At 43.2% G+C, this 17367-nt stretch overlaps 1 protein-coding gene across 11 annotated transcripts in view; it reads left to right on the forward strand.

The window, feature by feature from the left end:
- PLEKHA7 (pleckstrin homology domain containing A7) overlaps positions 1–17367 on the forward strand; it is a 220939-nt gene that overhangs the window by 146085 nt on the left and 57487 nt on the right. For all 11 annotated transcript variants that reach the window (XM_078433269.1, XM_078433268.1, XM_078433272.1 and 8 more), the window contains 3 exons: positions 982–1054; positions 2467–2567; positions 9762–9937. In XM_078433269.1, the coding sequence (XP_078289395.1) occupies positions 982–1054; positions 2467–2567; positions 9762–9937 (350 nt within the window). The remainder of the gene's footprint in view (positions 1–981; positions 1055–2466; positions 2568–9761; positions 9938–17367) is intronic.

Here is a 17367-nt window from a genome sequence, read left to right on the forward strand (position 1 = left end):
TCTTTTTACACTGAGTGGAAGGCAAATCCATGACAAAATCAGCCCCTTATGATCGAGAATTGAACTCCATCAAATGAGAACTTTGCCTCAATGATTAATTAGCTAACTTAAATTCCTTTGTTCCATACTATGTAAATAAATTTTCTCATCAGCATAAATATTTTTACAGAATAGCACCCAAGTAAATAAATAGCTTCCTTTTTGTTAAAAGCTGATTTCTTTTGTTTTTTAATTATTATTATTTAAAAAAAATTTTTTTTTTTAACATTTATTTATTTTTGAGACAGAGAGAGAGCATGAACAGGGCAGGGTCAGAGAAAAAGGGAGACACAGAATCTGAAACAGGCTCCAGGCTCTGAGCTGTCAGCACAGAGCCCGACGCGGGGCCCGAACCCACGGACCACGAGATCATGACCTGAGCCGAAGTCGGACGCTTAACCGACTGAGCCACCCAGGCGCCCCTAATTATTATTATTTTTAATGTTTATTTGCTTTTGAGAGAGAGACAAAGTGCGAGTGGGAGAGGGGCAGAGAGAGGAGACACAGGATCCGAAGCAGTTCCAGGCTCTGAGCTGTCAGCACAAAGCCTGGCACGGGGACTCGAACCCACGAACCTTGAGATGGTGACCTGAGCTGAAGTCAGACGCTTAATGGACTGAGCCACCCAGGCTCCCCAAAAGCTTATTTCTTTCATGGAAGAACTGTATTTTTGAATCCATATCTTCCTTTCTAAAAGAAGGATACTTACATTAATTTGTTTCCAAGACATACATAAAACTTCCTTGGGATAAACCATCATTGAATCTAAATTTTCATGTCCTATAAAAAAATGGCCATGCAATAAAAATTCATTAATTCATTAATTTATTGGATGAAAGAGTGGATATGGGTAAGTCTCGGTTGCAGCATCATGTCGTGCATGATTGGGAAGGGGGAATAGTGTGCTCACATATTGTCTGAGTAGTTTGCTTTGCTTTGCAGGACAGTTCTGGGATGAGGCTGTGGAAAAGGAGGTGGTTTGTGCTTGCCGATTATTGCTTGTTTTACTATAAAGGTGAGCTGCAGCTAGGGCCACCAAGGGCTCTTTGTGCTGGAGGGGGTGGTGAGGTGATAACAGGTGGTTATGTTCTCAAATCTAGTGACTGGACCAGTGGCCTGAGCTAATTTAGAATGTATCTACTTGCCAGAGTGTTCACTTTTACATATGTGGGTGGTTGGTCACTTCATTTTATACCAGTCCCTGCACTGGAAGTGCCATTTGTTGAGTTAAAATAAATAGGATCCAGTTTGTCTGCTACTTAGGGTCTCCAAGTCTGGAGTTGTCTTAGCTTCTACCCTTTTGAGGACATAGGTATACCTTTGACACAATCTGGAGAGGTGGGAAGTACAGATAAATCATTGTATTTTGTAACCTGCTGTCTGGATCTATCCCCTACTATATTTATATTGGATGGACAGCTGGTGAGTTGAGTTGACCACATGAACATTTATGGAGCCCCAGCACATAGAGTTAGGGGCTGTGCAATAGTGAGAAAGAAGTAAGGCTCGAAACATGGAGGAAGAGAGAGTTTACTTTTAAGACAGACTAGTCTGTGTTAGGTGCTTTAGAAGGCATTCAGTGTGCTTAAGCAATTCAGGGGGAGCAAGAAATTCCATATTAGGAGAATTTAAGGAGGGTTTTTAGAACAGATGGGATTTGAGTTGGGCTTGTAAAGATGGGTAGAGCTTTGCTTCTGCGTATGGGGGAGATGGACATTTCAAGCAGAGGAGACAAGTTGAATAAAGTTCTAGAAGCAGAAGAAGGTGGAATGACAGACCTGTGAGGCCCGAGTGAATTTTGCATGCAGGACATACTAGGAAAGAAGGCTCAGGATGTGAGTAAGGACCAAAATGCAAGAGGGCTGTGACACCAGGCAGAGGAAGTTGGGTTTCATTTTGCATCCAGTGAGCAGGCAGCAAGTGCTTTTGAGTAGGAGAGCGACAGGACCAACTCTATCATTAGGAAGTTACCTCTATAATGAAGATGGTTTAGAAGAGGAAGAAAATAGATGTAGAAGGTAGGATGTTTTGCACGTGCTCTAACTTTGCCTGTGAGGTTTGCTCCTCACAGAAGGCCCTTCCCCATCCTTTAAAACACTTTAAATGTTGCCTTCTGAAGCCTTCTCCACTTCCCCAGACTGTGTGCCACTTCTGCCTCTGTGTTCCCACAGCATTTTGTAAACTGTTGTATTTCAGGAGTTAGCAGGTGGTGCTGAGCACGTTTACATGCCTGCCTCTGCCTCTGTCTGTTTCACCTGTGTCGTTCCAGCATTAGCACAAAGGTCTCCAGGGGGCACCTGAGTGGACAGTCAGTGATTGCAGTAGTCCTGGGAAGACACTTGGAACCCTGAACTGGGGCAGTGGGATGGACCAACCCAAGGAAGGTACCACAGCAGGTTATTCTGATGTGTTTTTTTCCATTCAAAGACAGCCGAGAAGAAGCTGTCCTTGGGAGCATCCCTCTGCCCAGCTATGTGATCTCGCCTGTGGCCCCTGAGGACCGTATAAGTCGCAAGTATTCCTTTAAGGTACTGCCCCTTCCCATCTAGTGCAGCAATTCCACCCTAAGAAACTTTGTGTTCCCAAAAATGGCTTCATAAAAGCAGTTGTTTTCTGTGGGGGGAAAGGAGAAGTTAAGAAGCTAGAGCACTTCAGGTGCATGTTAACAAAGTTATAAATTCTTTAAACAAGAATAGCATCACAAGTGCTTTCATTTGTATCTGAGCTTCTGAGTCCCCCACCCTTGCTCAAGTGTTCAGACCCCTCTTTTCCTCTCCCTGCTAGTCCTGTGATTGCATATGGGTTCCTCCTCATGTGTTCTTATCACTGTAATCAGCCAGTCTAACTAGTATCCAGCCACGTAGTGCAAGTGATGGTCCCTCATAATGGACTTACATCAATTATATTATGAAGACCTATATTCAGGGTCAGTGGCTCATGTTGAAGGGTTTTTGAGTTTGTCCACTTTATCTTGTTGAAAAGCAAGTAGAATCAAATTTGGTTTATTTTTTGGATCCCGGAAAAATCCCTCTGGATCCCAAGGGAAATCCCTTCAACAGTAGAACCCCCTTTCTACTTTGTCACCATGCCATGTGGAGTGAGTGCGGCAATGATAATTGATGGCAGTCCTTTACACCCTCTAGCATCTTCAGAGCCAGGTGTGGAGGCTCCAGGAAGGTGGTGGTCAGGCCCAAATCTGGGGAATCCTGAGGCCATCTCCTTTAGCGACCTCCACACATTCCTTCACTGATGCTGTTTCTTGGGTCCTCCAGGGATGGTGAGGATGGGGGAGTGTTGAAGTTATACTTTACTGACAGCTGAGTGGAAGTCTCAGCACTGAAGCAGCAGCCTTTGGTGCTAGTAGCCACGGGGAACGCCATCTCACACTGCTCAGGATGCAGGGCAATGATGAGCCTTTCAAGTGGGGTAGTGGCTCCTGCCCCACTACTCATGTAGCTTTGCTATTCCCATGTTGAAGGTATAAGATGAGTACTAGATGGTGGGTACTAAAGCAGACGTTGAACAGAGGTCAAGTTTGCCAGCCAGAGATCGTTGAAGGATCATGGAAAAGCACATGATAACACAGCCACTGTTCTCTGTAAGGGTTAAAGAAAGCATTGGTATATGGTGTCTATGGTATCACTGGAAGGTAATAATCTGCATCAGTGTCTTGACTGGGAGTCCGTTGTGGGGGTGGTGGTTGGAAAATCAGTCTCATCTTTTACCTTTCTTTTCCGGGCTGATGCTTCAGCTTTGTCCATTGCCAGGTTTGAGCTGTCCCTCTCTTTCCCTTGACTGTCACTATCCCTGATGACTCCAGAGTTGCTGTGGGTTGAAGCTCATTTAATGTTGTGGAGAGCCAATGGGTGAGGCCAGTATTATTAGCTTCATTTTATAGCTTAGGAACATGAGGATTAGAGTGCTTAAGAAACTTGCTCAAAGTCACAAAGCTGGGAGATGATGGTGACAGAACTTGAACATGAACTCTATTCTCTTTCAATTGCATTGTAAAGGGAGGGAAGACAATTTCTTTTTCTTTCTCTCTGCTTTTCTTCCACGTCTGATTTTGGTCACCTCCTGCACACACATGGCAGGAGGTGGAAAGTGATTTGAACTAATGTTCATTGTTGTCATTTTAGGAATACTCTTCTCTTTATTGGTTCAGAAGCCTCTCCTGCTGATGACTGGCTTTGAAAACATTGTGTTCGGTGGGTTTCAGACTGGTCCTTTGCAGCCTAAAAGTCTTACTCAGAAAGCCTTCCTTTCTGGGGTTCAGTGTTTTTGCTACTAGGCCAACAGGATAATGTATGTAATTTTTTAGGACAGCTTTTGAAATATGGTCAAAGTAACTGATTGTAACTATATATATTTCATCTTAACACTTCACTGGGAGGTGTGAAAACAGATTTAGAAAAACATCCTTAATGTGTCATAGATTCTTCTCTTTTTGAAAAAAAAATTTTCTTAGAAAGACTTCACCAAGAGTGTTCCCTAAATCTTTTGTCTCAGAGATAGAAGGCATGCGTGTGTTTGGTCGGGGGTGGGGTGGGATTTCCCTGTTGTGGGGATCCTCAGGGTCTGAGAGCAGAGAAAAGCTACTGCAGACAAGTCTAGTGGTTTTCAGCTGGTTCTCCACAGAGGGTTGTGGTTTCCTTCGTGCAAAAGAGTTCCCTTTCCTTTGGGTTGAAGCATTGTTCTTTTAGGGGCCAGAAAGTGGACCCCTTGGGCAGTACAGCATCCATGTTACTGGGTATACTGAAGAATGCATAGTGTTTTGTGCTCTGGGCCTTACACCTGTCTCTGATGTGAGTTCTTTTCATATCTGAAATTCTCTGACTGTTGCTAGGGCACCTTGCTTGAGATTGTTGAGAGTATCTGTAATGGTAGGCACTGCCAGAAAGGTTATATGGACCTTTCCTTGTCTTTCTTTTTCGACTGTGCCTGCAGCCTGGCAGCCCCTGTGCATTACCAGGAAGGCTGGTGCTAGATGGACACAGGCCTTTTATGCTCTGTTAGCTCACCTGGCGCTCCTCCCCAAACAGCTCCTATTGGATGTGCAGCCACCCTTCACCTCCTGGTCACCTCTGAGCAGGCTTGCCCCTCGGATCCAGGATCTGGAGCAAAAAACATCCCTGTGCGGCTAAGGGTCCAAGGATTTTCAATGGGGAGAAAAGCCTTTATTACTCCCTTTGAGCCATTCTTCCTCCCTCAAGACCAAGGTTTCCTGACCTGAGCTCTACAGACCCCCAAGAGTCAATGGATAAATCACATCTTTTTTTTAACCTACAATGTTTTCTTTGATTAAGAAAGCAGGCAACAACAGGTATCCATAGCAGCTGTGCCTTGGTCACCCTAGTAACCAGAGAGATCTTCATATCACATTACGACTGTTGTAAATATCTTGAAATAGCATTATGCTCATTGCCACTTTGAAATGACAATAATTATTACTACATTTCTTATATAATGAATTATTAAAGAAGCACCTATATCACTATACCACATTTAAGAAAATGTGGTAACTGTATTTCAGTATAGCATATTTATTTTATTTGAATACTTAGAAACATTCTGAGAAGGGTTCTTAGGATTTATGAAACTGTCCAAAGGGTTCATGCCCCCCAAAAGATTAAGACCCCCACTTTAGATTCTGGCTAAAGGCCAGCCAAGATGTGGTTTTTCACTTACTTATATTCACCCAACTTTCACTGAACTCCACTGTTCTACCTGGTAGGATATAGATGCTAGGGATAGAACAATGAGAAGCACAAAGTCCTTGCCTTCATGGAGCTTATATTCTAATTGTTTTAAATGTTTATTTCTGAGAGAGAGAGAGAGAGAATGAGCGAATGAGCAGGGGAGGGGCAGAGAGGGAGGGAGACACAGAATCCGAAGCAGGCTCCAGGCTTTGTCTGAGCTGTCAGCCCAGAGCCTGACACGGGGCTCCAACTGGTGAACTGTGAGATCTTGACCTGAGGGCAGAGTTAGAGAGGGCAGAAAAGGGTCTTTCAAAGTTTCTAGAAAATTCATTCAGTCAGTCACCTTAGATTACTCAAGTGACTAGTCCTATAATAACATCAATTAACATCTTTTGAGCCTTAAAAATGGTAGGCTGTGCTGTAAGTTCCATATGTGCATTATCTCATTTAGTGCTCACACAGCCTTAAAAGGTAAGTACCATCATCACCCACCCATTTTAAAGATGAGGAAATGGAGGCCTGGAGAGATTGAGCAGCTTGCCCAAGGTTGCTCCGGGGTAAGAAGCCAGGCCCACCATGCACGTCAGGCTAACTCCAGGGCCTGAGCTCTTACCCAGTTCACTGTGCTGCTCATAGCCCAAAGGTTGGGCACCAGGAGTTCCTTCTTAATGTCAATAAATGTGCACCACAGTCTGCGTAAGTCAGAAACCTGACAGTCTTATCCTTGACAGTTGCGGTTCTCAGCTCTCCTGTCCAGTTCATCACCAGGTCCTGCCAATATTACCTGCTAGTTTTGTCCAGACACTGGGCGCTCCTCTCCTTCTCAGCCCCCCACCACCATCTCTCACCTATACTTCTGTAGTGGTGTCCTGCCCCCTATCCCCTCATCTGCCCCAGCTCAACTCTGACCTCTTCAGACTGCAGCCAGAGTGGTTTTTTCCAGACAAAAATCTGATCTTGCCACTCCCCAGCTCGAACTCTTTAATTGCTTCTCCTTGTTCTTGAAAATGAGACAAAACCCTAACGTGACCACGTGGCCCCGGTGACCTGACCCTGCCAGCTCCAGTGGCCTCATTTCATCCTGCTCTCTCCTTTTCTCTGTGTCAGGCATGCCGGCCTCATCCTTGAATATATCATACTCTTGTCTGTCTTGGGGTCCCACACATCCCACTGTGCTACTTTTACTAACATATCTGCTTACTATGTAGAAGGAAGCTTAAATGTCACTTCCATAGGTAATTCCTTCTCCAGGTCAGGCCAGGTTCCCCTGATGTCCTCTCTCATAGCATCCTGAACTTCTTGACGATGCTTATAACAATTGTAGTTTTTTGTCCGTAGTCTTTCTCTTCTTACGTGATTGTAAACTATCTTGACGTTGATTAAGGCTGTTGCTTCAATTTCTGGTACAGTACCTTTCACATAAATAATCAATGATAAATTATTGTTGAATGAATGAGTTAGAGAATGAGTCAGTTGATGGGCCCTGGCCTTTGGAGTGCTCCTACATTTCCTCACCTAGGCCTCTATGTTCTAAAGGCTGATGCTGGGGGCTTGGAGTGTGAGCATTCTAGCTTTTATCTCTAGTGCCGGATCAAGACCAAGGTCCTAAGGGCCAAGAGAACAGTCCTATCCCAGGGGGATTAAGTTTTTGAGGTAAAATCGTCCTTGCATACATCTCCATTTCCTTTAGCTATAGCCTAAAGTTTTCCATTCGGTCATGCAAAGTTGCCCAATAGGACTGTTGTTTGGAAAGTGAAGAGCAGAGGGGAAGGGAACATCTTTGAGATAAGACTAGGAAGGGGTGAAGAGGCTTCTCATCATCTTGGTTTTGGCATCTTCCTCTGGCTCAGGGCACTTTGGACTTGGGTCACGTGGCCAACTCCCTGCACTTCTCACTTTTGCAGTAAATACATCGTTTATGCCCAATCACAGGCAGAATGTGGCTAAGAACCTGTTGGTTAGAGCCAAGGGCAGCTGGATACAGCACATATTAGCAGTTTGATTAGTGACTGAGGTTGTAATCATGTTAGCTCCTCTGTAATGCTGGATCTAACTCCCAAGGTCCATTTGTGAACACACACGCCAAGTCCCCCTGTTTGAAGGGTGTCCCGTGTTGATTTCCTAGACAAGGCTGGCTCCACAAACACTAGTATAGCAGGAACATGCTCTATCTATCATACCCTTGAGGGCTAGCTATGCTTGTGAGTGGCCTTGTGTCTGGTGGGGTGGGTGCCTGTCCCACCTGTGACTGGGCAGAAAGTCTGGGAGGAGGTATCAGAGATCTTATGGGGTCATTGCATGGGGGAGCTTTTCCAAGACTTTCTGCTGATTGACAGACACAATAAGTTCCTTCTCATTCTGTTCTCACTGCCACGTGTCCACCTGCTAAAACAGGAGGAATCTGGGACAGTGGATAATCCCTTAAACATGCAAGGAAGGAAATCAGGTTTGCTTTGGTCACTGTAGGGACCCTTACCTGCAGGCTAAGTTTGCTTGTACTCTCTTGGAACTAGCTGGATAGATTCAAGTATGTCAATATTAGTAGCAGATCCATAATTAATATGCATTTTGGACCTAGATGTTAGGGTGGGTCACAGAAGCAAATGTCGACAGTTTATCAGAGAGTTTTCATCTGTGACCATTAGTGGTTCTAGGAGCATGTCATTTTTCAGCTCCTAATTGGTTCTTTCATTTTGTTTTCTCTGGCTTATCCTTTCATGGGGTCTGCCTTTCTTTCTGGATCCACATTTTTGGACCAGTGATCTGTGTAATCATGCTAATATCTGGGCAGGACCTAGGAGCATTATATAGAGAAGCTTGGGCTTGGAGTCAGATAGACTTATGTACAAATCCTGGTTCCAACTCTTCGTTTATTCCACAAACAATTATTAAGTACCTACTAGGTGCCAGGCACTGTTCCTGGGGATACCGTAGTGACAGATAAAGTCCTTGCTGTAATGGAGTTTATATTCTGGAGGGAAGAGACAGATGATAAGCAAACTAGTGTATAAAATAAATGATGCCAGGTAATATTAAATACTCTGAGGAATCCATTACTGGGCATGGAGATCTGGGAAAGTTACTTAACATCTCAGACCCTCATCTGCCACATTTGTAAAATACAAATTCTGTCACTACCTCTCAGAGCTATTGGAATTAAAATGAGATTAAAGTCCTGGAAGTAACCAGGAGACACATAACAGGCACTGATCAGATTTGCTGATCTTCCTCTATTTTTTTTTTTTTTTGGTCTTCCTTTTTATACCATCTTCCTATGTAGATTTGATGAGGTTTTTCATTACAACTTTAAGACAGGCCCCTACTTATCAGAACACAGTGGGGAGAAACTGGTGTTTCCTCTTGTTTGTACCTATCCTGGTTACTTTTCAGTGATCATTTCCATTACCTCTTCACGGACTCTTTGCAAGGATACATGTGAAAGCACTTTGAGGCTTCCTAGCACATACTAGGTGTGCAAGGATTTTCAGTCAAATGTTAGCTCTGTCAAACTTTGTAGTGCCTCTTTGGAGAGCCAGAAGAGCAGCAGCGTTGATGGGCACTCATCACATGTCATGCCCGAGTGGTGAGGCACAGTGAATATCTGCACCAAGCCACTTGCTGTTATTGCTCATTTTTGGCTCAATTCCAGTAATTGCGTGCTTCAGAAGAGCCAAGACAAGGATTCCAGAGAGTCTGCTTCTACAGAATGAGGGTTTTGAAAAACTCTTTCTCACCCAAGCCTTGACTGTGTGGCCCTCCCTAAGCAGGAGTAAGATAAGTAGGAATAGGTGCAGCTGCCTGGCTTTGACCATGGGGACTAGACACAGCTATCACTGGGTCTGACTGTACCAGGAAAGGGGAATCCAGCTGTGATGTTTTCTAGGTGTGGGAACAAGCTGGGTGGTACTTGGGCTTTTAATATGGAAGAGGGAAGAACATGGCCAGAGTGTCTTCTTGTTTTTGCTCCCAGAAGTGAAGTGTGCACGGACCTCTCTGACCTTTGTTTCTGCCTCATGTTTACAGGCTGTGCACACGGGGATGCGAGCACTCATCTATAATAGCTCCACAGGGGGTTCTCAGGCCGAGCAGTCAGGCATGAGGACCTACTACTTCAGTGCCGACACCCAGGAGGACATGAATGCTTGGGTCCGGGCCATGAACCAGGCCGCACAGGTGCTGTCTCGATCATCACTAAAGAGGTCAGTCCCAATGGAGGGTCCCTGTCAGAGCACTTCTCACACTAGGATGGGGATCCAGATAAGAACTCTTAGGTGCCCCAAATTCCACCATTCATTCACTTGTATTAAGCCCTGCCCTTTCTTTGAAGTCCTATTTAACCACGAATTCTGTTGGAAAGATAATGCATACATGGTAAGGTCCCGCAGAAGTTATCTGGACCTCTCTTTGTTGAGCAGAGAAATGCCAAGGCCTGGGGGCGGGAAGTGACTGCTTGGGATATGGAGCCCTGGAACCTGGCGTGTGTGTATTTCTCATTTTTCCTTCTCTGATGTGTGGTGAGATGGACAGCCTTGGGGCACCAGATTGGGAAAGGGAGAGACAGACAAGAAAGACCTTACAAACTGAAAATGTGCCAAAGAGTGACCACCATGTTGCTGAGGCTAGCTGGGCAGCTATTGTCCAGTCACCCCTTTCCTCAAGTGGACAAACCAAGGGTACAATCAGGGATCTTGAAATTCCTGAGTCTTTTGGCTGTGGGTGATTCCTTGAGAGAAAGCACAGGAGGACTATGAGTGGAGTCAGGGGCTCAGAGAAATAAGGTAACCCTAGAAAAGTCAGGATGTGCCTTTAGCGAGTCCTCATCTGACATGGGCCCATTTTTTTTCTTTTTTTCTTTTTTAATGTTTGTTTATTTTTGAGAAAGAATATGAGCGGTGGAAGGGCAGAGAGAGGGAATGAAAGGGTCTGAAATGGGCTCCATGCTGACAGCACAGATCCCGATGTGGGGCTCAAACTCACAAACTGCAAGATCATGACCTCAGCTGAAATTGGATGCTTAGCCGACTGAGCCACTCATGTGCCCCCCATTTTCCACTATCTGAACATGTTGCTGTGTTCAGAGGCCTCTTTGAGTATGGTCTGTCAGTGAGGCCTCAAAATAAAAGGTTATTCTCCGGCAACCTAAAGGTGGGATTTTTTTAGTGACTGTAAATGGATTTCACATGGCGTGTTATAGCTTGTCAACCTTTTCCAACTCACGTGTATGTGACTTTTGGTATTAGTGGTACTTCCTAGCTTCATGCCGTCTTTCTTGAAGCAAACAGAGGGTGTAGTGTGACCTCCTTCAAGGGGCCAGCCTGGGGTCTGGCCCTACTCTTGAAGCTTCCATAATACCTCAGTCAAGCATTTCCCACGCTGTTTGTTTTTTGTTTTTTGTTTTTTTTTTTTTTTTTCCCCACCTTCTGTATACTTCTCAGCATCCTGGACTTCAGGGAGGGATTGTCTTTGTATCTTCTGCACACTTGACACAGAGTAAGCCATTAAATGTCTGTTGAGTGAATAAGCGAGTGAAAGAATGAATGAATGTGTTAGATAGGACAGGATGAATGACTATGCTGGAAGTTCCCACATAGACCCTGAATCAGTAACTGCAGGTGTTCAGTCAAATCTGACTCTACCTCCTAACATTGTCATGCAGCCTGCATTTGTCTATTGTGTCCATGATGATGATGTGAAAGCATCTGCCATTAGCCTGTGGGCACTCTGTTTACAGTGACATCAGTATTTCTTTTTAGTTTTTTCCAGTTTTTTTTTTTCTTAAGTTTTATTTATTTATTTTGAGATAGAGACAGAGTGAGTAGGGGAGGGGCAGAGAGGGAGGGAGACACAGAATCCTAAGTAGGTTCTGCACTGTCAGCATGAAGCCCAGTGCGGGGCTTGAACTCAAGAACTGTGAGATCATGACCTGAGCTGAAACCAGGAGTCAGATGCTTAACCAACTGAGCCACCCAGGTGCCCCAACATTGGTGTTTCTTTGATACGTCTTATTCCTAGTGCACATGCTGGTTCCTAATGCTGTTTCTTAGTTTTTGTTTTTCATCCTTAAAAAAACCATATATGTATGTATGTATATACACATACATATATGTATGTATATACACACATTTTAAATAAAATTATACAATAAATGATATTTTTATTATAAAAAATGCAAAGAGTAAAGACAAAATATCCTTAATTACCTTCCTAGGGTAATCTCTGTTATCAGGTTAATGGGCATCCTTTTTAACTTCACTTAAATTCATTTATATACATATGTGCACTTAAAGAAATATGTGTTTCTTTTGTGTTTTTTTAAAGCACGAATGATATCTTGAAAATCTATACCAGTGTATGTGGATCAGCTTTACTTTGGACTGTTGTATATGGTGTTTTATAAGACCATAATGCTCCAAACCTTAATGGTTTATTTTTTCTCATCTTTTACTATTATAAATAGGCCTGCAATGAAAAACCTTCTACAAGCGTCTGCATGTGTGAGTCTTTCAAGTTGCTGGGTCAAAATACAATGTATTTTTAATTTTAATTGGTACACCAAGATACAGTTTAAAGAAAGCTGTATAGTCCACTACCCACATCTTTGCCAGTAGATATTATTAAGATTTAAAATATTTTGCTGAGCTGCTGTGTAGTTAAATAGTATTTCAGTGTATGTCTCCACGATGCTGGGGATCTTTTCTGTTTTTTGGCTACTTGTATTTCCCCTCCACTGAACTGCCTCTACCTTTCCTCTGCCCATTTTTCTGCTGAGTTGTTTGCCTTCTCTCGGTGCTTCCTTCCCTGTGTGCTGTGAGATATCCTCAGGTTAGGATGTGGCTTGGTCCCTTGCAGAGGTTGCTTGCAGGCTGTCCAGTCTTGTGGTTAACGGAACAGGATGCTGTTTGCCAGTCTTTAATATTCTGGCCTTTTTCCTGTTCTCTTTGATTTCTCAGACATCACCTGAGAGATTTCCTGAGCCTGTTTCTGAGTTCCCTGAGGCCCTGGGGTCCTGATGGCTGGGTCTTTCCCATCTTCTTCTCCATCTTGGACTTTTAGTCTCTTTTAACTAAGGTTGTTTTCTTTTTCATGAAGAAGATCATTCTTCTTGATGAAGTTATGGAACTCAATCTAGAAGTTAAAGAATTTGCCTTTATTTATACTACATCATCTGCCCCAGGCAGAGATACTTACATCTAATCATATTCTTTTAAAGCCCTCCCCTTCTTCATTTTAATTCTTTTTTTTTTTTTTTTTGGTATGATCCCATTTATTTATTTATTTATTTATTTTTAAAATTTACATCCAAGTTAGCATATAGTCCAATAATGATTTCAGGAGTAGAATCCAGTGATTCATCCCCTACATATAACACCCAGTGCTCATCCCAACAAGTGTCTTCCTTAATGCCCCTTGCCCATTTAGCCATCCCCCCACCCACAATCCCTGCAGCAACCCTCAGTTTGTTCTCTGTATTTAAGAGTCTCTTATGTTTTGTCCCCCTTCCTGTTTTTATATTATTTTTGCTTCCCTTCCTTTATGTTCATCTGTTTTGTATCTTAAATTCCACATATGAGTGAAGTCATATATTTGTCTTTCTCTAATTTCACTTAGCATAGCACACTCTAGTTCCATCCATGTTGTTGCAAATGGCAAGCTTTCATTCTTTTTGATTGCTGAGTAATACTCCATTGCATATATAAACCACATCTTTATCCATTCATCTGTTGATGGACATTTGGGCTCTTTCCATACTTTGGCTATTGTCGGTAGTGTTGCTATAAACATTGGGGTGCATGGGCCCCTTCAAAACAGCACACCTGTATCCTTTGGATAAGGTAGTAGTCCTTATCCTTTGGATAACCTAGTAGTCCTAGGTATCCTTTGGATACCTAGTAGTCCAATTGCTGGGTTGAGGGTAATTATACTTTTAATATTTTGAGGAACCTCCATACTGTTTTCCAGAGTGAATGCACCAAGTTGCATTCCCACTGGCATGCAAAAGGGTTCCTCTTTCTCTGCATCCTTGCCAACATCTGTCGTTGCCTGAGTTGTCAATTTTAGCCATTCTCTGGTGTGAGGTGGTATTTCATTGTAGTTTTGATTTGTATTTCCCTGATGATGAGTGATGTTGAGCATCTTCTTATGTGTCTGTTAACCATCTAGATGTCTTCTTTGGAAAAGTGTCTATTCATGTCTTCTGCCCATTTCTTCACTGGATTATTTGTTTTTTGGGTGCTGAGTTTGATAAGTTCTTTATAGATTTTGGATACTAACCCTTTATTGATATGTTGTTTGTAAATATCTTCTCCCATTCTGTTGGTTGCCTTTGAGTTTTGCTGATTGTTTCCTTTGCCGTGCAGAAGCTTTTTATCTTGATGAGGTCCCAATAGTTCATTTTTATTTTGTTTCCCTTACCTCTGGAGACATGTTGAGTAAGAAGTTGCTGCGGCCGAGGTCAAAGAGGTTGTTGCCTGATTTTTCCTCTAGGATTTTGATAGCTTCCTGTCTTATGTTTAGGTCTTTAATACCTTTTGAGTTTGTTTTTGTGTATGGTGTAAGAAAGTGGTCCAGGTTAATTTTTCTACATGTCGCTGTCCAGTTTTCCCAGCACCACTTGCTGAAGGGACTCTGTTCCATTGGATATTCTTCCCTGCTTTGTCAAAGATTAGTTGGCTATACATTTGTGGGTCCATTTCTGGGTTCTCTATTCTGTTCCATTGATCTAAGTGTCTTTTTTGGTGACAGTACCATATTGTGTTGATGATTATAGCTTTGTAATATGTCTTTAAGTCCAGAATTGTGATTGCAGGAGAGAGAGAATCTTGAGCAGGGTTCACGCCCACCACAGAGCCTGATGTGCAGCTTGATCTTATAACTGTGAGATCATGACCTGACTCGAAATCAAGAGTTAGACACTTAAATGACTGAGCCACCCAAGTGCCCCTCATTTTAATTTTAAGAAAAAGAAAAAGTTTGTTTTTGTTTTGCTTTAAATAAACCATCTTCAGCTCCTTCCAGACTCTGCCCTTTTTGCCATCATTCCTGTGGGCCCATTCCACTATAGATCTGTGCTTGATTTTTGTGCGCCAGCTTCCATTTCTTGTGCACGTCCTTTTATAACTTGAGCTCTGAGAGATGCCTGTGTTGTTATACTGGCTTCTTTATTATTAAAAAAAATTTTTTTTAATGTTTATTTTTGAGGGGGGTGAGGGGCATAAAGAGAAAGATGCAGAATCTGAAGCAGGCTCCAGGCTCTTAGCTGTTAGCACAGAGCCTGATGGCAGGAGTCGAACGCACGAACCGTGTGATCATGACCTAAGCTGAAGTCAAACGTTTAGCTGACTGAGCCACCCAGGCGCCCCTGTACTGGCTTCTTTAGACCAGCAATGGCAAATGAATTCTTTCTTGTGTTCCATCTTTGTTCAGTTCATCATGACTGACGAGGGCACTGGGTCAAAGATAACCTGAGAATGAAACCAGGTTTAACAGGAAGAAGTGTTGTGATTGAAAAGTGATGTCCTGCTTGAACCATTCAGGATTAATTTGCTACCTGAGATTTGGCCTTTTTTTTTTTTTTTTTTAACTTTTTCCTACCTAAAGATTTTATAATTAACTATCAGATTCTGGTTTGTGAGGGGCTCCATCCTTTATCTGTTGGGCTGCCTTCCTTCCCTTTTAGGGTCTCAGGTCATTGTATTGTCCCTAGTTTTTCTCTGAACTTGTAACATTTTTCTTATTCTCTTAATAAACTCTTAAAATCCCATAATCATGTTTGCCTAAGTTTCCTTCCTTAAAAAACAAAACAAGCCAAAAAATTTGTCCTACCTTCTGAGTCAGAATAAAGGCAGAATAATATTTCCTCTTAACTTTCTGAGAGATTATCAGCTAAGCAAATCCAGACTCACTAAATGTTCTTTCCCCAGAATAAGATGTTCAGACATTTGGTTAGTTAGAATTATTCATTAGGCAGTACTTAATCTTCCCTTTCCTTCAGTTTTGTGATCTGCACTGGAAAATCTCCATCTGTGTTAAGTGAGGGGCCCCGGTGGTTGTGTAACGGTCTTGGTCTCTCCCCTACTTGATTCTCATCAGATGCTTCTGTCATTATCCATATAGGCAGATGCTTACATATGTGGTATAGTAGGACTCCTGATTGCAGGCAGCAGAAAATGCAGACAAATTTACCTTAGAAAGGGAGGAATTCGTTGGTTGCTTCACTGAAAAGTTCAGGATAGATCTAGCTTTAGAAATGCTGGGTTCAAGGCTCAGACAGTATCATTACAAGTCATTCTCTCAGGCTCTGAGGTCTGGCCACCCTTGGGTTGGATTCATTCTTCAGCTCCATGTGGAGGTTCCTGGCAGATCTAAGAAAGATCTGGTGGCAAAATAGCTGCAGTAGCCCTGGACTCCTGTCGTCTGGCTGAAGAAAGTCCAGCAGGAAAGAGCCAGAGTCTTGTCCAGAAACTCTTGTCCAGAGAGAGGCATTCTGATTAGACAGGCTTAGATAATATTTGAACCTTAAATCATGTACTGTGGATGGGGAATATACATGCTGATTGGCACCGCTCCAGGATACATTCTTCACTTCTGAGAACCAGGCCACAGGGACTGCAGGCAAGGTAGGGGTGGATGCCCAAGAAATGTTAGGGCTGTGGGCAGAGGAAGGAGAAATGACCCATTGGAATGGGATAAAGGGGGTGCAAGCAACTAATGTCCAGGCCAGCTGATTGATTCACCCCCTTACTTCCTACTGTATTGGTTTCTTTTACCTTATGTTCTCCTCCCAGAGCTTAGTGGCTGAAGTCAGATAGACATGGGTTCAAATCCCATCTCTACCACTTTCTAGCTGTGTCACTTGTACAGATTGAGAATGCTTTTTAAACTTTTTCTTAACATTTATTTTTGAGAGACAGAGCACAAGTGGGGGAGGGACAGAGAGAGAGAGGGACAGAATCTAAAACACGCTCTGAGCTGTCAGCACAGAGTTTGATGTGGGGCTCGAACCCACAGAACATGAGATTATGACCTGAGCTGAAGTCGGACACTTAATTGACTGAGCCACCCAGGTGCCCTGGGAATGCTTTTTAAACCTCAGTTCAGTGGGTGGTGGGTATTGAGGAGGGCACCTTTTGGGATGAGCACTGGGTATTGTATGGAAACCAATTTGACAATAAATTTCATATGTTGAAAAAAAAATAAACCTCAGTTCATAGGGCTATTACAAGTGTTAAGTTAAATAAATGAATGTATAACGTGCTTACTTAATAGGATGCCTAAGATACTTTGTATTGGGTATGCTGCCTTCCATAGGGTTTGGTTTGACAATGTCATTGGCCCTTTTTTCTTTACAACCACCCAGTTTCATCGACCATCCCCTGGATCACATTGATGATGAGTCTTCTGTGAGCAAAATGCACTCTTCCTTGTCAGGATGTGCTCATCCCCTAGCAGGGTCATGGTGGTTCTGCTCTGCTCAGGCTCCTGCAGCACCATCCCTCCACCTGCCTCTCACCTCCTTCCTCCTCCAGCCTCTTCCTACATCATTACTCTGACCCAGGAGCAGAGTTGAGCACCCTCGCTTCAACTCCTTTCTTTATCCTTTTGTTTCCTACACAGGCTTCAGAGATCTTTG

The sequence above is a fragment of the Panthera onca genome, chromosome D1 (assembly GCF_046562875.1).
Source record: "Panthera onca isolate mPanOnc1 chromosome D1, mPanOnc1 haplotype 2, whole genome shotgun sequence".
Classification (NCBI taxonomy): domain Eukaryota; kingdom Metazoa; phylum Chordata; class Mammalia; order Carnivora; family Felidae; genus Panthera; species Panthera onca.